This window comes from Molossus molossus, unplaced genomic scaffold (genome assembly GCF_014108415.1).
Source record: "Molossus molossus isolate mMolMol1 unplaced genomic scaffold, mMolMol1.p scaffold_m16_p_18, whole genome shotgun sequence".
NCBI lineage: Eukaryota > Metazoa > Chordata > Mammalia > Chiroptera > Molossidae > Molossus > Molossus molossus.
In genome coordinates, this window is record NW_023425353.1 from 15,840,887 (window position 1) to 15,865,535 (window position 24,649).

The 24,649-nt window shown below is 36.8% G+C and overlaps 1 protein-coding gene and 1 pseudogene across 32 annotated transcripts in view; one reads left to right on the top strand and one right to left on the bottom strand.

Annotated features, from left to right (window-relative positions):
- Positions 1 to 24,649, bottom strand: part of LOC118633232 (sarcolemma associated protein) — a 160,739-nt gene that overhangs the window by 69,097 nt on the left and 66,993 nt on the right. For all 32 annotated transcript variants that reach the window (XM_036266958.1, XM_036266957.1, XM_036266961.1 and 29 more), the window contains 3 exons: positions 8,567 to 8,639; positions 3,767 to 3,803; positions 1,498 to 1,560 (listed from right to left, as the gene is read on the bottom strand). In XM_036266958.1, the coding sequence (XP_036122851.1) occupies positions 1,498 to 1,560; positions 3,767 to 3,803; positions 8,567 to 8,639 (173 nt within the window). The remainder of the gene's footprint in view (positions 1 to 1,497; positions 1,561 to 3,766; positions 3,804 to 8,566; positions 8,640 to 24,649) is intronic.
- On the top strand, positions 11,372 to 12,541 carry LOC118633234 (annotated as a pseudogene).

Genomic DNA, 24,649 nt, shown 5'->3' on the forward strand with positions numbered 1-24,649 from the left:
ACTGGCCAGGGCTAGGGTCTATGCTTTTAAACACTCTACTAAACCACAAGTGTATAAAGCTGCTTTTCTATGCACCGTTACATTATGCCCAGTGGAAGATAAGATTTGATTAATACACTGATAATTTTATTTTCACAGATGTGTATGTTCTTAACTGATGTAAAACTGTTGTTACAGATTGAGTCCTCTAAAAGAATGTGGGGAGCCAGGTTCACTGGTTTAGTCCTATTGTTTTAAACAAAAGGCAACTGCCCTGGCAGGAACTCGATGTGTCCCTTTCACATCGATGTTTCTCTCTCTCTTCCTCTCTCTCCCTCCCACTCTATCTGAACAAAAAATGGAAAAAAATGTCCTCGAGTGAGGATAAAAAAAATAATAATAAAAAATAAACAAAAGGCAACTGAAGACCTACACATGTATAGTGACTCACCCAAGGTCACAGAGCTTATTGAGTAGCTAAACCAGGAGAAAAAACGCAATCTCTAAATTCTGGATCCAGGGTTTTCCTTAACCATGCTCTCTCACCAGAATAATAAGAACTATAACCTAGACAAAATCTACCAAAACCAGAAAAAAAATAACATTTGCTTCCTTTTTAGAGGTTTGTATGGCTCTTTAAGTATGGTATTAACTTCCATTCCCAGTATCTGCCGTATCAGGAAATCTTTTTACAGATCCAGCAGCACAGCACAGTCGTTAAGAGCAGAGATTCTGAGGTCTGACTGTCTGGGTTCAAATTCCAACTCTATCACATACTAGGTTTGTGATATTGTGTAAAATATTTAAATTTCCTGTCCCTCAGTTACTCCATCTATAAAAATGGAAATAAAATACATAAATTATAGGACTGTTGTGAAGATTACATGAATTAATTTAGGTGATGTGTTAGACTAAAGTATAAGATATAATAAGTGCTGTATAATTATTTGCTATTAATACCATATTAAGCAACCAACATCTCTCAGGTTTAATTTTATTTAAAATCATCTATAGGTAAATAATTTCTTTTGAAAGTTCCTCATATTTGAAGAAAAAAACTTCTCTTGTACAGAATCTTCTCTTCTCTAGACTTAACAATCCTAATTCTTGGAGGTGGGATCAGGAGGAGGGTGTCAATAGGGGAAAAAGGAGAAATATCTGTAACTAAAATAAATGAATAAAAATAGCAAAATAACAAAAAACAAAAACCTTTAAAAAAAATAATAAAAGTGAACACTGACAGTATCCAAAAAAACCAATCCCAATTCTTCTTTTTATTTTATTTTTAAAATTTATCTTTATTGTTGAAAGTATGACAGATGTTCCCCCCCCCTTTCTCCTCCATTGACCCCTCTTCATAAGACCTATTTTTAATCCTCTCTTTACTTTGAAAAGATATTTATTTTGTATTTATATCTAACAATATTTCTTTAGCCTATATTTGTGAACCAACAAAATCAAACCTAGGTTGTTTAATTTTGCTTTTAAAGACTAAGAATTCTCAAGATTTACTTTTACCTGTAGATACTGAGAAAGCTGGAATAGTTCCTGAGAGTACATACTTGGAGTGTTAGCAGCAACCTAGAAACAAAATGACAGTGTCAATAGTCACAAAAGTATTTATGAAATACATTAAAGCCAAACCAGGTCCTTAAAATGCCTATTCACTAAAATATGCAAAATAAAAATTATTTTTCAAATTAACCAGTTCCTTTAGTTTTCAAAATATTTCTGCCCCATGTCTAGGATTTGTAAATGGTATTACATCATGCTGACCAGTTTGAGATTTATAAGCAGGGTGATGGAATAAGTGCTACTCATGAAAATGATCCTTATAAACCAAATCACAAACTTACAGCTAGACAGCCTTTTCTTGTTTTTTTTTTTTATCCTCACCCGAGGACATTTTTCCAATTTTTGTTCAGATAAAGTGGGAGAGAGAGAGAGGAAGAGAGAGAGGGAGAGAAATATCGACATGAAAGGGACACATCGAGTGACTGCCTCCCGCACGACCCAACCAGGGCCGGGGACAAACCACAACTGATGTACATGCCCTTAGCGGGAACCGAACCTGGGTCTCCCTGGACCACAGGCCGACGCTCTAACTGCTGAGCCAAACAGGCCAGGGATGGACAGCCTTTTCTTAACTCAGATATAATACCTCCTAAATCAAAAGATCTATCTACATCCCCCCCTCCCGCTTCAAAGTTATATTTAAATAGTTCTTCAATATGTCAGTAAGTCACAATTCATTCAGAAGTAGCCATCTTCAAAATGGTATTTGTATGTGGGGGTGCAAGGAGGACATGAAATATAACACTGTATCCAATGACCAGAGGCAATGAAAATAGTTTTGTCTTTTTCCCCCCTGAACTGATAGGTAGACTTTAAAAAGAAAAAGACAGGAAATAATGGTGTTTAAACATTACAAGTAACAGTCAAATGCTTAGAACTGAAGAGTATAAGAACAAATACCTTCTATAATGGCTTTCTCCTGGGTGTGGAATATAAAACCATGGCATTATTCCAAACAACAATAATATAACAACAACGAATAAAAGGGCACTAATAGATTTCTGTAACATTTATCCACACCCTCAACACTACCAAGCCTTATATCTTTTTTTTTTTTTTTTAATCCTCACCCGAGGACATTTTTCCATTTTTTGTTCAGATAGAGCGGGAGGGAGAGAGAGGAAGAGAGGGAAGGAGAGAAATATCGACATGAAAGGGACACATCGAGTGACTGCCACCCGCATGACCAACCAGGGCCAGGGACAAACTGCAACCGAGGTACGTGCCCTTAGCGGGAACCGAACCCGGGTCTCTCTGTACCGCAGGCCGATGCTCCAACCGCTGAGCAAACCGGCCAGGGCTCAAGCCTTATATCTTAACTTGTTCATGATCATATCATTACTAAGTTACTAATGATCGTTAATAGAATCATTCTTGATTAGGCTCAGAAAGTGTATTTTTATTACTATGCTAACTAGAAGACACAGAGGTGGCATTCTTTTTTAAATTAGCCCTAAATCAGCAAGGCTGATTTCTGAAATAATTCTTGGTACTGCTGAAGTTGATGATTAATCACTTTTATTTCTAAGACAGGAATCTAACAGAGAACTTCAGTTTCAAGCAAGCTTTCATTCTTTATCAAAATGGAAGGGAAAAAAAGTAAAATATTTTTCCCAATAGTTTAATTACCACTCTAAGAAAACTCATATCCACATTAATGTCAAAAGATACAAAAGATGGTTGGGTTTGTTTTCTCTCTTACTATTTAGCAATGATATCTATAGCTTAATATACCATTATTTCTGAACAAAGAAAAAAATATTTTCTAGCAAAGTTTTTGACCAAATCAGGCTATAACTGATCTTCAAGGACAATGAAAGAGCAATTTCTATAAGCCCATGTGGGTATATGCTGAGTAAACTCTCTGGGCAGAAAGCTTTAATAAACATTTCTAGACAGAACTATATTCCAGAATAAAGAATAGTAACTAACATTTTTTTTTTTACCTCTGGCCAGACACAAAACAAGCACTCCTAGTCTACACAGCCATTTGCTTGAGATAACACAGGCTTTTTTCTAAGAAACATCCATTCTAAATTTTCCAGATATTAAAGATCAGAAGAATACAGTAACTGTATAGCTATATGTACTCTATAGATTCTGTTACAAAAGAAAAATAAGTTTCTAGGTAAAGCATATTATAAACAAACAAATATTTTCCAAAGCAATATAGCTGAGTTAGTTTGGAAAAAAATAATCATTGGCAACTTACTTTGTCAACAGGACTTGGTAATGGAGCATGGATGACACTGAAAAGTAAAATTTAGAATTTTTATCTAATTTCCTGACAATAGAGGAAACAGAATATGACAGTACCAGAATATCTTAAACCCCAAAGTTAATATGTAATTGCCTTCATACGATTAAAAGAATGTGAATTATTTTTTAATCCTTTATAGAAAACAAGATAGTAAATATACAAACTTACCTTTCACACAAAATATATCTCTAAACACAAATTCAAAATCCAAAATGTATTAAATGCCCTTTAAGAATCCTCTGCCTAATAAGGACTATGGTGAATTCCTTGGTCATAGAACTTCTATATTAAAAAGAAGTACTCCTTAAATTATCCATTTTCAATTTTGGAATATGTAAATTAAGTTATTTTAAAATTAAACATTCCGCCCTGGCCGGTTTGGTTCAGCGGTTAGAGCGTTGGCCTGTGGTCCAGAGAGACCCGGGTTCGGTTCCCGCTAAGGGCATGTACCGCGGTTGCAGTTTGTCCCCAGCCCTGGTTGGGTCATGAAGGAGGTGGCCACTGGACGTGTCCCTTTTACATCGATGTTTCTTTCTCTCTCTCTCTCTCTCTTCCTCTCTATCCCTCCCACTCTATCTGAACAAAGGATGGAAAAATGTCCTCAGGTGAGGATAAAAAAATTAAATTAAATTAAACATTCCTATACAGGAAGTCTTAAAAAGCATAGTTATACCAAAAACAAAGCTATAATTTGGAAGCTTGTTCTAGTGGAGAACGACTTTAGCTAATCAAAACAGTAGTACTGCCCTGGCCGGTTTTGCTCAGTTGTTAGAGCATCGACCTGCAGTCCAGAGAGACCTGGGTTCGGTTCCCTCTAGGGAACGTACCTCGGTTGCAGTTTGTCCCTGGCCCTGTTTGGGCTGTGCGGGTGGCAACCACTCAATGTGTCCCTTTCACGTCGATGTTTTTTCTCTCTCTCTCCCTCCCACTCTATCTGAACAAAAAAATGGAAAAAATGTTCTCGGGTGAGGATAAAAAAAACAAAAAAACCAGTAGTACTACTCTTGTTCTCTACCCAGCCACTTTACACAACTAACAACTGAAAGCTTAGATGTAGATATAAAACTAAACTCAGTATATACCTTTAAAGCTAAATAGTAAACAGACAGTATTAGTTGGTACTAATTGTCTTTTGGTCTTATAAAGTACTACTGACAGAGAGGCAGTGTAGTATAATAGTTAAGCATGCAGTCTCAGAAGTTATACTGACTGGGTCCAAATTCTGGTTCTACTTACCAGCCATGTAATCTTGGACAAATTTATAGGTTTCAGCTTTCTCACCCATACAATGGGAATAATAATAAAACCAGCCCCATGGGGTTATTGTGAGTATTCAATGTGCTAGTATAAATAGCTTAAAACAGTACCTAGGACACAGTAGCACTTGATCATTACTACCACTCTCATGAGAACACAGCAGCTAAGGAAGCCAGGGCTCCTACAATGTACTGTAAGATATTGTATGTGGGTTGGGGGGTGAGTAGAGGGAGCAAAGAGCAAGTGTGCTATCCATGTTTCCTACCAGTTGCTAAGTACTCCATATCTTAGAGTTCATTTTGGTGATGGTCAGCTTGAGGGGTTGACTGGGTAAAATCCCTAGATTCAATTGGGTAATCATGTGTAAGATCCTGAGAAACTGATCTTCAGGACTTAAAAATAGAAATGACAATTCTGATCCCACTGTATCAAGTGCAAACATCCTAAAAACTGTTTCAATTACATTAATCATGATTATACTAGAATACAAGGGAATATTAAGTACCAGCACCTCCTTCCCTTCTGAGCACTTCTGATAGATATCCTGTACAGACTCTCTCTGAAACCTTATAACCCTTTATTCTACTTCTTTGATTTTATGTCTGTGTTCCCCAGCACTGTGACCAATTCACCTCTGTATCCCCAGAACCTACCACAAGGCCCTAACAAAGCTGGTGCCCAATGAAGGTTTAAAAAAAAATGGAACAGACATTTTAAACATAAGTTTCTTTTTCTTGCCTATACAAGTAATACATAATGATTAGGGAAAAATGTGTAAAGCATAAGGAAATAATAAAAATTACCCAACACCAGCACCCAGAGAAGACCATTTTAGGTATATATCCGTTTATGTGGAAGTATGCACAAACAGGAAAATGAACTTTTAAAAATTCTAAATAGAAGCAAATGATATTAATGAAGCTTTTTTTAAATCTAGTTTTCTTACTGACCCAAGTACAATTTTTTTCTGCTCTCATATAAATCTTAACAAACAAAAGGTTAAAATTCCAGCAAAATAGTGACATGTATTTGTGTTTTACAAAAACTATAGATATGTGTGTATTCTATTTGAATTATGGAAAAAGTTCAAATGCAACAAGAAAGGTACAAAAGGAAAACCATTATTTAATGTTAGGGTGGTGGGATTTGTTTTTTATCATTTAAAAATTATGTGTAGTTTGGTTGCTTAGAGCATTGTTCCGATATGCCAAAGTTGCGGGATCAATCCCTGTTCAGGGAACATACAAGAAATCAACCAACAAATGCATAAATAAGTGGAATAACAAATCAATGTTTCTCTCTCTCTCAAATCAATCAATAAATAAAAATTATTTGTACAATATAATAAAAATCAAAGAAAAAAAGAATCAACTCTTTGAGAACTACTGAAGACCTTAAAAGCATTAAATGCTATGTATACAAGGTACCTTAAACTCTAAGTATTCTGGCATACCAAAAAGCATCTTGATTGGTAAAAAATATTAGATTATAATAAGAGAAACATCATGTGCTTATTACATGCCAGGTATTATATGCCAAGCTCATTAAGTACACAATCTTGCTTAATCCTCTTTATAAAATTCCTGCTAAATATGTACAGTTTCTTTTCTTTTCTTTTTTTAATTGATCTTCGAGAGAGGAAGGGAGAGAAAGAAAGAGAGAAACATCGACTGTTTGCCTCCTGCATGTGCCCTGACTGGTGATCTAATCCCCAACTTGGGTATATGACCTAACCAGGAATCAAATCCACCACCTTTTGGTGTATAGAACAAAGCTCCAACCAACTGAGCCACACTGGCCAGGGCTATCTTCATTTTCAAATGAGAAAAGGAAGGCCTGGCCAAGTCATAGAACAGGTCTTGAACTAGTATTTTCTTCTAAAAACCATTCTGATCTTCTAGCTCTAAAGACTTGCCTGTTCAAAATTCATCTTGTCCAGAAAGTCAGCCCAATTATATACAATGAAATTGGTAGTACATTTTAAATGATGCAAATATTTAATCACATAAGGAAAACCAAACAATGAGAAGGGAGAAGGACAAAAATGAAAAGCATTGGGGAAACAAGAGGGATAGGGACACAATTCTCTGAAACACATATTAAAAAAGTTCACATGCCCTATTAAGTGAAACCTGAGAATACAGATGATCATTTATGTAACTATGTAATTGCTCAAAACATTTGACTATAAATGAAAGAAAAATCTCATTATCAAATACAAACATCAAGATCTTTAAGAAGCCATACTTCATCAGATGATTAATAGTCACTCCTCTTTTTAAAATCTTAACTTTTGACTCATAAAAGCTGAGTCACACTAAAGTTCCCAAAGTTAATTTGAAACAGGAAACATTAATGTTTTAAATTTATAATGTTTTTAAATTCTTATTTAATTTTATTGATTTTAGAGAGGAAAAGGAGGGAGAAGAAGGATGTTGGGAGAGAAAATAAAGAGAGGGAGGAAGAGAGAGAAACATCGCATGGTTACCTCCGGCACATGCCCCAACCAGGGATCAAACCTGCAACCCGGACATGTGACCTGACTGGGAATCAAACCCACAACCCTTTGGTGCATGAGACGACCCTCCAACCAACTGAGCCATACTGGCCAGGGCTAAATTTATAATGTTTTAAATTTTCTGCTTTGCTTCAGATATCCTTGAAACTAAAAAAAAAAAAAAAATGGCAGCTTCTAACTGAAGCACAATATATAATTTTAACCAACACACAGACTTTCATAGTAATAGAAGGGTCTCTGGTTTCTTTTTCCTTCTCTCTTTCCTTCTCACTACTCTATCTACTTTGCTTCTCTCAACCTCCCACCCTCAGATCTTTTTTCTGCTTTTGAAAAACAGAAAATATATGTTAGATATAGAAGCAAACTTCTAGCATATTCAAGCCCCCACCCCCGACAAATGCTGAGGTTTAAGGACTGTTTAGCTTCTTCCAACACTTCATAACAATAATCTATGAAAAACACAAATCAAAATGTACTTATGTTTACATATTAACATTTAGATTTTAACAATTTTTTCCCTTTTAAGTTTGTCCTTCTCCAAGTGATCTTTTTCAAAAAATGACAGCACTGGAAAATCCCTGCAAAAACTCCCACCAAAATGGGCTACTATGTCAATACTTTAAAGGTTCTATAAGATTGTGACACTGGTATTAACCTCAGTCAAAGAAGTCCTACATTAAATGCAGATCAAAATGAATGAAGTTATCACTCACCAATAACTTATATATCCTAAATATTTTGGAAAACAACTAATTACCCATCAAAATAGAAAATATAAAGTTAAATTTGGAAACAAAATAACCTGTGCCTCCATTATTACTTACTAGAATTACAACTAATATTAAAAACAATTAAAGTGTTACATACATTTTCTAACATTGTTAGAATAATCCTGAAGTATTAACAGTATCCCATCATCTAGAATATTATTAACCGAGGTAATTAATACAAACTTTATAGCACTGAATCATACTCACTCTGAGCGGAGTCGGGCTTCCATACCATCTGGTAGAAAAAGTTTTATTGTGGAAACAATACACCCATGGGTAACTGGTTAAAACAAACAAATAAAATGGATAAAATAACTATTTAAAAATATGAATCCTCATATCTCTTATATATAAACATATATTATATTCTTATATATAAACATATTATTTTATTCTTATATATAATAACTTCTGGGAAAGAAAATAAATCTGGTGGCTTAATGACAATATTCATTCCCCAGAAAAAACTCATCCCTATCCATAAGAAATCACAATTACAGATAGAATTACCATTAGAAAAGTGCCCTAACCTCTAAGGCTATAACAAGTCAATAAAAGATCAACTAAATATGTGGGAGTATAATTGAGGGGCTGGGGGGATGGACTTTCTCCTCTATTTGCCGGCATTAAATCTAAGTCCAACTATTCTCCAGTTTAAAATTTAGCCTTTATTCCTAATTCTCCTGTCTCCAACCTATAACTCTTATTCACACCTCACGAAACTCTAAAGTTCTGCATAATACAGTTTGAAATATGCCATTCAATGCCCCATTTTATGAGTGAGAAAACCAAGTCCTCAGGACAAATGAAACTGCTTTTACAACTCTCTGCTTATGAAGTACCAGAGCTATTTGTTAGACTTCAAGTCTGAAGTTTCCAGTTCAGTATTTAAATTTTTGGTTTTGTTTCCTTGGTGGTTGTTTCTTCCCTCAAACACCTTTATATAACTTTACACCAGTCATTACATAGACAACTTTTTATTTAAGTAAAAAAAATTGTTTATTCCTTACCTAAGAACATGTTTTTCATTGATGAAAGAGAGAGAGAGAGAGAGAGAGAAACATTGATATGAGAGAGAAACATTGATTGGTTGCCTCTAATCAATGGGGATCTAACTCCACAACCTGGGTATATACCCTGATTGGGAATTAAACCTGTGGCTGGCCCTTTCGTGCACAGGACAATGCTCCAACCAACTGAGCCAGGGCTGTAGACAACTTCTTACTTCCTCCTTTTCCTTCTGGTGATTTTGAGACAAAAGACCCCCAAAATAGCACTTATAAAGAGAGCTTTTCTCTTTGTGTGTGGTTTTCATAGAAAAAAAACAAACTTTTTTTGGCTTTTTTTTTTTAATCTTCACCCAAGGATTTCCCCCCCCCCCCCCATTTATCTTCAGATAGAGTGGGAAGGAAGGGGAGAGAGAGAGAAACATTGATGTGAGAGAGAGAGACATTGACTGGCTGCCTCCCACACGGCCTGACCAGGGCCGGGGACAAACCGCAACTGAGGTACATGCCCCTTGGCTGGAATCGAACCCACGTCTCTTTGGTCCTTGGGCCAACGTTCTAACCTCTGCGCCAAACTGGCCAGGGATTTTTTGGCTGTTTTAAGGGTTAACAGTTTTTTATTTCTCTGTTCTTCAGATATTAAGTCTTCCAGGGTTCAACGAGTTAATTCATTTAGCTTTTCAAACTCTAATTAAAAGCTAAAGCAGGGGGATGAAAATACACTCATTATTATTAGAGGAGAAGTGGTTATGTGATTCTACATTTGTCAAAACTCACTGAATTGTACATGTAAAATTGATGCTGAAAATAAACTGCATCTTAATAAAAATGATTTTAAAGAACAGAGCTAATGCGCTTATAGGAGGGTAACTTATTAAGTAATTAGGCCCATGAATCATCACCATTATAAGACACCATTATAAACAGGAAGTAATGTGATTACTCTGTCGTCTGGAAATGCACATTAAATGTAAGTAACTTAGCATGCTTTATTCAATATTAATGTTCATTAATTTATTATATGAAAAGTGCTAACAGATATCAAGAACCATCTATGGGACAGTCTTTCAAACTCTCTGCCTAACACAGCAATTACGGCCATGAACCACTGAGCTCCTTCCTTCCTTTGGGACTCTTCCTCCATCCTGCTACCATAAATACCTTATACAAGAACGAAGCTACTTGCATCTCCAAATACCTTTACTTTTCACAACCCCATGCCTTTTATACAAGCTATCCTATTAGTGATGTCCTTTATTCCCTGGCCTGCATGACCAAATGCTACTTATCCTCCAGGCTCAGATTTTCTAGTTCCTTCACCAAAACTCAGTATCTGAGTTAAGTATCCCCAGAACCTCCTATATATATACTCATTATAACACCAAGCACACTGCATTTTGAATATTTATCATTTACACAACCACTCTCTTTGATGGGAGCAAGGATTGGTTGCTTCTGGTACAAAGCAAACATTTAATAAATGCTTATCGACTATGTCAAAGAACATGTCTGGTTAATATTTTACAGCTGCCATTACTCAGGGGTGAAGCTGTCTGCCTCTCATTTTGAGAATGGCAGGGTTCATCTCCACTTGCAAGAAATACTTAACTCCCTCCTTTCCCTGGTGGAAGATAGGGAAGGGACAGATTTATTCCAGCTCTATGGCTCCCCCAGAATTTACTATAAACAGGCTACAATAAATATAGGAGCACAATACAAAAATACCCAGCAAGACTGACACTTTACCAGTATATTTAAATTAATAATAAAATTGTTTTTAAAAAAAAATAGGTGTAGTGAGTTACAGTGTTAAGCTGACAAACTGTGATATGTTACATCAGGATTTCTGTTATTCAGATATATCGCCCGGAAGCCCAGTAACTGGACTGATGTACAAACTGTGAGATGAACCAAGGGCTAACACTGTCTTGGCAACACAGGGTTGCCGCACTATTGGAGGCAGTTAAAGACCACATCTGGGAGTCGGCAAGAACTGGTAGCCAAGATGAAGGTGAAGATGCTCAGTCGGAACCCGGACAACTATGTCCGTGAAACCAAGTTGGACTTACAGAGAGTTCCCAGAAACTATGATCCTACCCTACATCCTCTGGAGGTCCCATGAGAATATGTAAGAGCTTTAAATGCTACCAAACTGGAATGGGTATTTGCAAAACCATTCCTTGCTTCTCTGGATGGTCAACAAGATGGAGTCAATTGCTTGGCAAAGCATCCAAAGAGCCTGGCTACTGTTCTCTCTGGTTCATGTAATGGAGAAGTCAGAATTTGGAACCTGACCAAACAAAACTGTATTCATACAATACAAGCACACGAAGGTTTTGTATGAGGAATATATACTCGTTTTTGTGGGAGTTCTTTTTTTACGTTTGGTGATGACAAAACTGTGAAGCATTGGAAAATGGATGGACCAGGCTTTGGAGAAGAGGAAGAGCCATAGCATTCAATATTAGGAAAGACAGTGTATAAAGGAATTGATCATCACTGGAAAGAAGCTATTTTTGCCACATGTGGACAGCAAGTAGACATTGGGATGAACAAAAAACCAGTCCTAAATGCTCAATGTCCTGGGGATTTGACAATATCAGTAGTGTTCAATTTAACCCAATTGAGACATTTCTCTTAGGAAGTTGTGCTTCTGACAGGAATATATGATATGAGGCAAGCTACTCCTCTGAAAAAGGTAATCTGAGATATGAGAGCAAATACAATTTGTTGGAACTCTATGGAAGCTTTCATTTTCACTGCAGCAAACGGAGATTGCAAGGAAGTATATCACACAAAGAGAATGCAACATGTTATTTGGGTAAAATGGACTGACAGCCAAGTACATTATGTGTGGATCTGATGAAATGAACACTCGTCTTTGGAAAGCTAATGCTTCTGAAAAATTGGGTCTGCTTACATCACGCGAAAAGCCAGCCAAATATTATAACCAGAAGTTGAAGGAGAAATTTCAACATCATCTTCATATAAAACAAATCGCTCGTCACCGACATCTACCAAAATCTATCTACAGCCAGATTCAAGAACAGCGAGTCATGAAAGAAGCTCAGCGACTCGGAGACGGAAGGAAGTGAATCGTCTCAAACATAGCAAGCCTGGATCTGTGCCAATCATGTCAGAGAAGACAAAACACATAGTAGCAGTTGTGAAATAATGTTTGGTATTCCTACCAATACCGATGTATAATTATTTGCTACATTTTGATTTGCAAACTCTACAAATAAAATTACAGTTAATCCTTGAACAACATGGGTTTGAACTGGCCAGATCCACTTATATGAAGATTTTTTTCAATAAATATACAGTTGGCCCTTAGTGTTCCCAGGTTGTGCATCCATGGATTTAACCAACCTTGGACCAAAATAGTTTTTTTCTATTTGAGGCTGGGAACCCTTGAATGTGGAGGACCGACTGAAGCTATATGTGGATTTTTGACTGCTCATGGGGTCGGCGCCCCAATCCCGTGTTGTTCAAGGGTCAGCTGTACTGGCTCTAGTATACCAGATAGTTTAGTTATATGTGTAGCTTTATCATTGCTCACTTTGGCTACCCTGAAAAATTATCTTTTGAAGGCCGCCTGGTTGATAAACGATCCAACATTTTATCCTTGATCTGCTTTCTTATTTCATTGAAGAATACAGAGCATTTGAAAACTAACTTATTTTTTCTGTTAGGAATTGCAAATATACTTTCACTCTAATGTATTATTGTAGACACTATACATTTGATTTATATTTTAGACCAAACATCTCTGGTATTACCTTTAAAGTTACTTTAAGTAATTATTGCAATGATTCTTCCTAGGATTTTATATAACATGTAGAAAAATCATGTCAGTACATTTTTTCATTGAATTTCTTTTCTGTGCTTTATATTTTGCCTTTTGAGACTTTCAAGATGATCAGCCTGTATTTATGTAAATTTAATAAATAATAATTATAATTTATGGTCAAGCAACAATAATGAAACATTATTTTTCTCAAAAAAAAAAAAAGGACCACATCTGATTATGCTGACAATGTAGTCTAGCCTGCCTTTGAAAAGGTTCTTGTAACAACCAGATGCACAGAAATGTCAGTTACCTCTTTAATAATATGCAAAAGCAACCTGATGAAAATGTTTTGTTCTACAACTTATATAGATCAACTCTATATAGCAGCATTTCCCCAAATGGAGTGCTAGTTGGCAGGGTCAAAGGATCTTAGAAAATACCTGCCCTGGCCTGTTTGGCTCAGCAGAGAGTCGACCTGTGGTCCAGAGAGACCCGGGTTCAGTTCCCGCTAAGGGCACGTACCTCGGTTGCAGTTTGTCCCGGCCCTGGTTGGTCGTGCAGGTGGCAACCACTCGATGTGTCCCTTTCACGTCGATGTTTCTCTCTTTCTCTCTCTCTCTTTCCCTCCCACTCTATCTGAACAAAAAACTGAAAAATGTCCTTGCGATGAGGATAAAAAAAAAAAAGAAAATACTTGGTTAAAAGATGTTGAAAGAGTTTTTAATTTTTTTTTTTTTTTTTATCCTCACCCGAGGATATTTTTCCATTTTTTGTACAGATAGAGTGGGAGGGAGAGAGAGGAAGGGAGAGAGAGAGAGAAACATCGACGTGAAGGGACACATCGAGTGGCTGCCACCCGCACGACCAACCAGGGCCGGGGACAAACTGCAACCGAAGTACGTGCCCTTAGCGGGAACCAAACCCGGGTCTCTCCGGACCGCAGGCTGACGCTCTAACCGCTGAGCCAAACTGGCCAGGGCGAGTTTTTAATTTTTTAAACCACAGGCTTTCTCAGAGCTTAAGGGGCGTTCTGTACATAATGATGCATTTCTAAAATGTATTTAACCATTGAGCGTTTCTGCTCCCTTTTAGGAACACATAAAGGACTATGTGATTATGGTTATATATATCTAACCAAAGACAGTTATATAGATATAGATATAGATATAGATATAGATGGTATATATGGTATTATGAAGAAAATACATGGTGGAGCAAAAGTAGGTTTACAATTGTGAGTATGTGAAACAGTTTATTCTTGTATTTTTATTTATTAAATACTGTGTTATTTTCCATACAAACAACCGTAAAACTACTTTTGCCCCACCTTGTACTTTGGAAAATGCTGCTGTACAGCATTCCCATGAAGTACCTTTAAAACAAACTTTGTTCTCAAAATTCACTCATATTATTAGTGTATATCCAAGATTCAAAGACAAAATTGATCGTAAAACACATAATTTAAATGTGTCTCAGGAATTCTCTCTCTCTCCTTAAGCTGGGACATCTATCTTTTGCTTCATTTGTACATTGGAGCACCTGGTTCACAGGCTTTCAGATTCTCGAACTTATATAATTACCATGGACTCCCCTGGTTCTCAGGCCTCTGGACCCAGGCTGAATTAAAACTGGCTTTCCTTGTTCTCCAGCTTGCAGACAACAGAGTGTGGGACTTCTCACCCTCCATAGCTATACTCTTTCTCCTCTACCTGGCCATGAAAAGCATTCTTCAAGAAAAGAGTTCTTCAGAGCACAGTATGAACTCTCTATTTACTTGGCATCTGAAAGTAACTTCAAATATTTACTCAATAACAACTATGTATTAGGCACAATGCTGAGAAGTTAAAAAAAAAAAAAAAAAAGCAGCCCCTAACATCTAGGAATTAGTCTGACACTTACAGCTAGGCCATGTTATTCTCCTGTGGGACAGAGATAATTTCACTAACATCAGACAAGGTCATTCTGAGACTATGGGACAAAACAAGACTACTTCTTAACTTTATCTAAGCACTGATAATAGCAAATACTCCTCTCTCCTGGTTAATATGAATTCCTGCTACTTTTTTTTTTATTTTTTTACCTATTATAGCCTTAAGCCTTGCTCTGCTTTGTCTTCTCTAAAGATACAATTTATTGAAATGTCAAATATTGAATCCCACCACCCTTTCTAAGAGCGCCTAACTAATCTAGAGTAAACGTCTGCTTTCTTGGATCCTCCCCAAATCACCCAACCAAAGCCCCAATACTATACTAGATCCTTTCTAACACTTCTTAGTGAGCCACCCATGGTTTCTCATGTTATTTGTTCTGTTTTTTTCTATAATGAGTAATAAACCCAGCTTGTTCAACTGAAAAAAAATGTCTTAGGCAGGGAAAGGAGGCCACAGGTACACTGACACATTAAATATACATATATATTATAAGCTAGATGCAAATTTCAAAAATATTAAAACATGAAAAACAGGTGTCTGAATGGGGGAAACAAGGTATTTGCAGAAGAAAAATCTGCAATTACCTGCTGTAGTTATGAGATTACAAAATCAGAATTAAGACTACACAAGCTGACTACCATTTATGTAGGGTTTTTTTCTATTATCTTACACAGATTATTATTTTGCTTCTGAGTTAATATATTTACTTTAATGGTATGTAGCCAGCCTTTTCTATTACCTCTTCACACGAATACCACTTAAAGGACCCATGTTTACTTTAATAAGTTTAAAAACTGTTTAAGTCTCTAGATTGGGAGACTAAAATTTCTGAAGTATGTTGCAGTCTGGTTCTATATCCATCCTGCATTTCATAGTAAGGTCAATACAACCTACACTCCAGAAGTTTGAAGGATCTTTCGAAATGACTGGTAATACGTAATAGGAAGCACAATGAGTAAGACCATAAAAGCTCAAGAAATTTTTAAAAAACCAAGACCTAAATGAGAGGTGTTAACATTTGCCTTAGAGGTGTTAATAATTCCCCAAGCTGAAGATTTATTTGCTTAATTTCCTTTTGACTGCAATCTAAGATAAAAGAGTTACTGCACTTTCATTCCTGAATTTTTGCTTCATAATGCTTCTAATTCAAAGACTTTCCCCACCCCATTCCCCAAGGCAGAAAAAAAGCAGGGAAAGTTAGCTGGATAGATAAGAACTCATTTATTTTTAAATTTATTTTATTTTATTTTTCGTTATTGATTTGAGAGAGGAAGGGAGGAGAGAGAGACAGAAAACATCGATTGGCGGCCTCCTACATACCCTCCATTGGGTATTGGGCCCACAACCTAGGCATGTGCCCTGACTGAAATCGAACTCGTGACCTCTTGGTCAACCGCTCAACCACTGAGCCACACTGGCCAGCCAGGCAACAAGTACTCTTTTAATTCTAAAAAATATTTTTGGCCCTGGCCAGTTTGGCTCAGCGGTTAGAGTGTCGGCCTGCGGTCCGGAGAGAACCGGGTTCAGTTCCCGCTAAGGGCACGTACTTCGGTTGCAGTTTGTCCCTGGCCCTGGTTGGTCGTGCGGGTGGCAGCCACTCGATGTGTCCCTTCACGTCGATGTTTCTCACTCTCTCTCCCTTCCTCTCTCTCCCTCCCACTCTATCTGTACAAAAAATGGAAAAATATCCTCGGGTGAGGATAAAAAAATATATATATATATTTTTGAATTGAATCATATCATTCTGTCCTCATTTGTGAGCTGAGTTCAGTTATAAAAACTTTATCACAGGTGTAATTCTTATAGGAAAGGTTGCATAAATATTTTAATCTTTCTCTTTATTTACCTGTTTTCAGAATGATAAATGGGTTTAATTTCTTCCAAAGGTGATTAAAATATTTTTCTTTTCTTTTTAAAATTATTGTGCATTCATGAATTTAAACAAATTTGATACATTTCAATCCACTGTTATTATTATTTGATGCTCAAATTGTCCCATCTTTAATCAGCTGGAACTCCCCATTAATTCCTGAATCCTTCTTATAGAAACCCAGCGGTCTTAGATAGCTTCATTGCTTTCTGGTGTGATAAATCTTCCAGGCTCAATTTGTATATTTCTTGCCCTAGACTCAGAATCAGCTCTCTCTCCCAGGAATCCTGTTTCTACGTATTTATTTGGTGGAAGGAATCCTTTCTCTAGGCATAGGAATTCATTTACCACTCTCTTTAGCATACTGTGGAATAATATTGCTCTTTGGCATATTTTTTAATTTATCCATGAGGAGTGATGGGTCTCTGGCTTTACCTGTTTGTTTAATATTCACTGAGAGCCCTGGCCGGTTTGGCTCAGAGGTTAGAGCGTCAGTCTGCGGTCCCAAAAGACCCGGGTTCAGTTCCCGCTAAGGGCATGTACTTGGGTTGCAGTTTGTCCCCGGCTCTGCTTGGGTCGTGCGGGTAGCAGCCATTCGATGTGTCCCTTTCACATCGATGTTTCTCTCTCTCTCTCTCTCTCCCTCCCATTCTATCTGAATAAAAAATGGAAAAATGTCCTCGGATGAGGATAAAAAAAAAATTAATTAATATTCACTGAGAGCCTACTGGCTACAAAGTAGTATGCTGAGAATGATGGAAAAACATGATTATGACTAGGTCCTTGTCTTTGAGATTTCAATTATTTTACAGAGCGAACTAGAAATATTTAACATAACAAAGTGGGAAATTTTCACAAATGCCACAAGAGGCACAAAACACTGGGAATTTGGAATGCACAGGGCAGGGGAATAATTTATGAAAAGGGTAAAGAATAAAGAATAGGATTTCAAAGGCTGGAAATGGAAGGAAAGGCAGAGAAAATAGCATGAGCAAACAAACAGAAAAAAAGAAGGATATGAGACAGCACACATCTAAGGACAGAAGACTGAAAAGATGAGGTGAAGAACATATTTCAAGGCCCTCTAGGTGGTAGGCCTCATGTTAAGCACACTATACATGTTAACTACTTATGACAAACCACACAAATAGTTACTTTTATGTCTTATTTTACAGATGAGGACACCAAGGTCAAAGATGTTAAAGTAACTTGCTGGAGATCACACTTTTGGCAAGTGGCGGTGCTAGAATTCAAAAGAATCTTTTCATATTAGGAAAATAATGAGAAATAAAAGCAAAAGATTGAATTGAGACCACATTTTTGAGGGCCTCAAGTGTACAATTAAGCATTTCAGTCTTTATTCTGTAATATGGTACAGTCAATAAGGCTTCTAAAAGCAGGAGAATGACATAAATACATCTGGAACAGAAAAATTGTGGCCAGATGTGGGAAGCTACTGTAACACTCTAGATGGCAAAAGGAAAAAAAAAAATAGTAGCAGGAAAAGAGGGCAAATGGTGTACATGACACAAGTGCTGGAGGTAAGAGATGGGATTCAGAAAAGATACCAAGAAGCTGAGCCAGAGTGTTTAGGAGAATGATGGAACAATAGAAGAAATTGGGAAGATAGTAGAATGTTCTAGTTTGAAGAGGAAATTAAGCTTTGTAAAGAGTAATTATAAGGTGACAGCAGGATATTCAAGAGGAAACAACCAGCAAGCATCTGGAAATACAGATATAGAGTCAGCATGAATGGACTCACAGTAGACAAAGTAAGAAGTGAAACTTAGGACTTGAGGATAAAGAAAAGCATATAAAATGGTTGCCAGGAATTTAATTAGGCAGGGTTCTTAAACCTTGCTGTCCAAAAGAACAATCAAGGTGTTTTTAAAACTAGGTATGTCCAGGCCTCATGCCTACCAATTCTCCTTCTTAGGGCTGAAGGGGTGAGATCCAGGCATCTGTAGTTTTACAAAGCTCTGCAGGTAATTCTGGTGTACATCTTGGGTACAGAATATATATATATAAATATATATATAAATATATAAATATAAATATAAATATATATATATATTTTTTTTAATGAAAAAGAGAAGATTGCCATGCCATCAGAAAGATTCTCTCAGTCAACCTGGCAAATCTGGTGTAGTCTCTGCTGAATCGGCTTTGTGATTTTCCTGAGCAGCTAGAAAGTGAAAGTATGAAAAACTTATGGTGAAAGCTACCAAGAGCTAGTAACAAGCAAGCCAGCATAGCCAAAAGTTAAGGAGTAATCTAGTTGGTGACAGTATCTCTGAAATAGCCAATAATGGGTTCCAAAGGACAGACAGGTAAAGGAGCCTGGGTCTGAAGGCTACTGAGAAAGAAGGGTAAACTTAATTGCAAAAAAAAAAAAAAAGGAGCCCGGTCAGTGTTGCTCAGTGGTTGAGCATTGACCCATGCACCAAGAAGTCGCTAGTTCAATTTCCTGTCAGGGCACATGCCCAGGTTGTGGGCCCAATCCCCAGTGGGGGCATGGAGGAGGTAGCCAATCGATGTTCTCTCTCATCGATGTTTCTCTTTCTCTCTTTTCCTCTCTCTAAAATCAATTAAAAAAAATATATATATATATTTTTTTTAATCCTCACCGAGGATATTTTTCCATTTTTTTGTACAGATAGAGTGGGAGGGAGAGAGAGTGAGAAACATCGACGTGAAGGGACACATCGAGTGGCTGCCACCCGCACGACCAACCAGGGCCGGGGACAAACTGCAACCGAAGTATGTGCCCTTAGCGGGAACCGAACCCGGGTCTCTCCGGACCGCAGGCCGACGCTCTAACCGCTGAGCCAAACTGGCCAGGGCGAAAAAAAAAAAAAATTTTTTTTAAAAAAACAGGAAATCCCATTTACCATCGCAACAAGAAAATTAAGATACATCACCTAAGGCAACAGAAACAAAGGAGAAAATGAACACATGGGACTACATCAAACTCAAAAGCTTCTAAACAGCAAAAGAAACAACCATCAAAATGGAAAGGCAACTCACTGTATGGGAGAACATCATTGCCAATGATACATCAGATAAGGGGTTAATTTCCAAATATAGAGTACTCATACAACTCAACAAAAGGAAGACAAAGAACACAATTAAAAAATGGGCAGAGAAGCTGAATAGACACCTCTCCAAACAGGACATACAAATGGCCAAGACACATATGAAGAAAGGCTCCACATCACTAATCATCAGAGAGATGCAAATTAAAACAACAATGAGGTATCACCTCACACCTGTCAGAATGGCCACCATCAACAAATCATCAATCAACAAGTGTTGGCGAGGGTGTGGAGAAAAGGGGACTCTCCTACACTGCTGGTGGGAATGCAGACTGGTGCAGCCACTGTGGAAAACAATATGGTGTTATCTCAAAAAATTAAAAATTGAACTTCCATTTGACCCAGTGATCCCGCTTCTAGAAATATACCCTAAGAAGCCCGAAACACCAATCAGAAAGAATATATGTACCCCCATGTTCATAGCAGCACTATTTACAATAGCTAAGATCTGGAAACAGTCCAAGTGTCCATCAGTAGACAAATGGATAAAAAAGTTATGGTACATATACACAATGGAGTACTATGCAGCTGTAAGAAAGAAAGATCTCTTATCCTTTGAGACGACATGGAGGGACCTGGAAAGTATTATCCTAAGTGAAACAAGCCAAGCAGAAAAAGACAAATACCACATGATATCACTTATATATGGAATATAATAAACATAACAGTCTGAGGAATAGGGTAGACCCAGAAACATGGAAGTAGGGTACAGACTGACAACCCTCAGAAGAGGGGGTGGTAGGGGGTGGGAAGAGATAAACCACAGAACTTATATGCATGTATGCATAACCAATGGGCATGAACAACAAAGCCGGGGATGGGGTGGGCGGGATGGGGAGGAAGGTGTCAATGGGGTAAAAAAGGAGAAACATCTGTAACAAAAATTATAAATAAATAGATAGATAGATAGATAGATAGATAGATAGATAGATAGATAGATAGATAGATACAAATGACTAGCAAGGGTTTTAGTGATAATTAAAGTACCTGGCCCTGCGCTGAGCACTTTGAACACACTTTCACACTGTGCCACATTGTGAACAATGAACACTGTACCAAAAACCTTGAGTCCCATTTCATAAAATGAGGAAATTAAAGCTTAGGCAGGGTAAGGAGAGGTAACTGAGTCACAGCAGAATATAAAGGGCAGTGGGTAACAAGAATGTTGCCAATTCCTAATCCTCATATTAGGAGGAAGGTTGTAAAATCTTAGTTAAGATGGTAGAAAGAACTTTTGTAAGATGGTGAAGACAGGACATATTAAAATTTATTCAACCAATATTGGTGCCAGGTTGAGTGTGGAGCTTCTATAATGAAGACAGATTGCCTGCTCTTGCACAGCTTACAGTTTAGTGCCAGCGGTTCTCAACCCGTGGGTCGCGACCCCTTTGGGGGTTGAACGACTCTTTCACAGGGGTTGCCTAAGACATAACAGTAGCAAAATTACAGTTATAAAGTAGCAACGAAAATAATTTTACGGTTGGGGGCCACCACAACATGAGGAACTATATTAAAGGGTCATGGCATTAGGAAGGTTGAGAACCACTGGTTAGTCAGAGAGGCAAACACATAAAGGGGAGGAGTGCAATGTGTAATAGGGACTTGGAAGGGCACCTTATTCAGCCTAGAAACATTTCTAGGTGAAGGAAAAAGCATGTGTGTACAATGGCTTGAAGGCCAGAAAAGGCAAGTGCTATAATGAGGAATAAAATTAATTCATTGCAGTTGGAGCATAAAGTAAAAGGAAGATACCTTGACCTTGCTCTTAACAGGTTCTATTTTCATAGGGGCTTACCCCAGGAACAGATTATGGTGAAGTGGACCTGAGCTGATGAGTTGATAGGAGTTATATGTGAAATTTATAGAGCTAACTAGTCTCAAACTTTGTAACAGAAGATTACTGTAATGTGTGACCCAGAAAATTCACGTCTTATCTGAACAGTTTGTGGGTTTGTGGGAACAAAGTAGTGGTCAGCAGTTAGTTTGGTAAGGCTCCCACTCCAGGAGGATCTGATAGGTTGGCTTTCTCTTCCTCCCTTCCTTTAAAAAAAAAAAATCCATTAGAATGTCATCCTATTTGTTTACAATGATTATTTTTAGTACAGTACTAACTAGTGAGTTTTCTTCCTAAAGCCATACTATATGGAATGTCAAAAAACAAAATCATCTTGCCCGGCCAGTGTGTCTCAGTGGATTGAGCATCTTCCTATGGACTGAGAGGTCCTGGTTCGATTCCTGGTAGGGGCACATACCCGGGTTGAGGGCTTGATCCCCAGAGGGGGGCATGCAGGGGTGCAGCTGATCTATGTTTCTATCCCTCTCTCTACCTTCCTCTCTCCCTCTAAAAAATCAATATGAACATATTAAAAAAAAAAAAAAAAGGTAGTTTTCCTGTAAAAATAAACAAAAGTATCTTATTTTAAAGAGTTTGGAAGAGAAGAGACACTAAAATGAACTGATATATTTCGTATCAACTTTTAACAAAATACTGACTTCACACACACATTTTTATACACTATATATTCTTTTTTAAAGTTTCCTTTTACACATGTATTCTATTATGTAAATTTCATATATACTTGAGGGTTGTTGTTTGTTTATTTGAGAGAGAGAGGAAGGGGGAGACAGAGAAACAGCAATATGAGAGAGAAACATCGATCAGTTGCCTCTGCACCTGCCCTGACCAGGGATTGAACCCATAACCTGGGTGTATGCCCCAACCAGGAATTGAACCCATCACCTCTTGGTGTACAGGACAACACTCCAACCAACCAAGTCACACCAGCCAGGGCTATACTGGAGGGGTTTTATTAACCTCATCTTTTTTCATTTGACTTCCTCTTCTCCTTTACCCACCCCACACAACCACTCCAGGATGACTTGACAATAATGGCCTGGTATGCATTCTTCCATGTTTTCCCCATGTTCATATAATCATGTACAAACATATACATATATATGTATATATCTAACAATTTTTAAAATAATAAAATTATTTAGAAGTAATTTTTAATTTAGAAGTAATTTAGCAATATAATTTATGGAAATCCCTGAAATTCATATAATCCTAATTTACTCTTTATAAATCTGCAGAATAGGCAATTTAAAAATTATGCTACCATTGTTTTTTGTCCTATGCACACTGGTGCAAAATATCCTTCCATTGATCCTCACAAACAATTTTTTATCATTTTAAGTGTCTAACTTTGTATCATTATTATAAATATATTCAAAAGCACTATATAGTATTGTTTTGCACAAATTCATGTTTTGTGTAAATAGTATTAAATAGTATTATACCATACATATCCTTCTGCAATTTGCTTAAGATGTTTGAAATTTATCTTTATTGATATATGTGAATTTCATTTAAACATTTTAATAGCTGTATAGTATTTTTCCTATTTTTATTCTAATTATAAATTTTATTTTAGTTTTTTTCATTCTATTTATTTAGAACTTTTATAACAAATAATTCCTGAACTTGATCAAATACCTTTTCAACATCTAGTTGTTACAGTTACATGTTTTTCAGCTTTAGTTTGTAGATAACATTGATAGATTTCCCCCAAACTGAATCACCTTTGCATTCCTAGAATAAATCCTTTGTTGTTTATTCTAGCTTCACTTCTAAATTTAATTTACTAATATCTTAATCAGAACTTGTAAACTATTGTCACAAGTTAGTTAGTTTTTTGGCATTAATGATATGCTGCTGGCTTCCTTAAAGGATTTTGAGGGCTTTCTATTTTTATCTATGTTTCAATTATTTGATTTATTCATTTTTTAAAGAATAAGATCAAATTCAGCTCTGAATGCCTCTGTTTGTGGTCAAGCCTTAGTAATATTTTAGTCTCTTTGAAGGAAATTGACTTATTCAAATTTTCCACATCTTGAGATAATTTTGATAGGAAAATATTAATTTACTCATTCTTTGTTTTTTTGCCATAAATTGGCATATAATAGTCTCTTAGAATTCTCTTAGTATATCCTGTATCTGTGTTTATGTTTCTTTTCTCATTCCTTATCTTGTATATTTTTGTTAGTATTGGGGGGGGGGGGGTAATCCTCACTTGAGGATATTTTTCCAGCAGTATTGTATAATTTCTGTATGATTTTCCAAGTGCTATAATGCTTACTTACTTTGCCTTCCTAACTTTCCTATCTTTCCTTCCTTCCTTCCTTCTTTCCTTCCCTCCCTCCATCCCTACCTCCTTCCCACCTTTTCTTCCTTCCCTCTGGCATATGCTTAAATTGATACAGCTCTATATTCCAAGAACCCATGGACAGCATAAGTCAACTTTCTGAAGCCAACAAATATAAAAAACAACACTTTAAATGATAAAGACATATTTCTTTCCTTAATTTCTTTAAAGTTGGTTAAAAGACAGTTAAATTTTCAAAGAAGCCTGCAAGAATCAATGTTTCTGAAATTATACTGTACTAACATGTAGTAATCCTGTCTCAGGATTGTCCTTTTAGCTTTCTATAGCACTTTTTTTCAATTTTTATTAACTTATATTTGTTATAGACGTTTCTCCTTTTTTCCTCCTAGACACCCTCCTCCCCATCCCACGCCCCATCTCACTCCCAG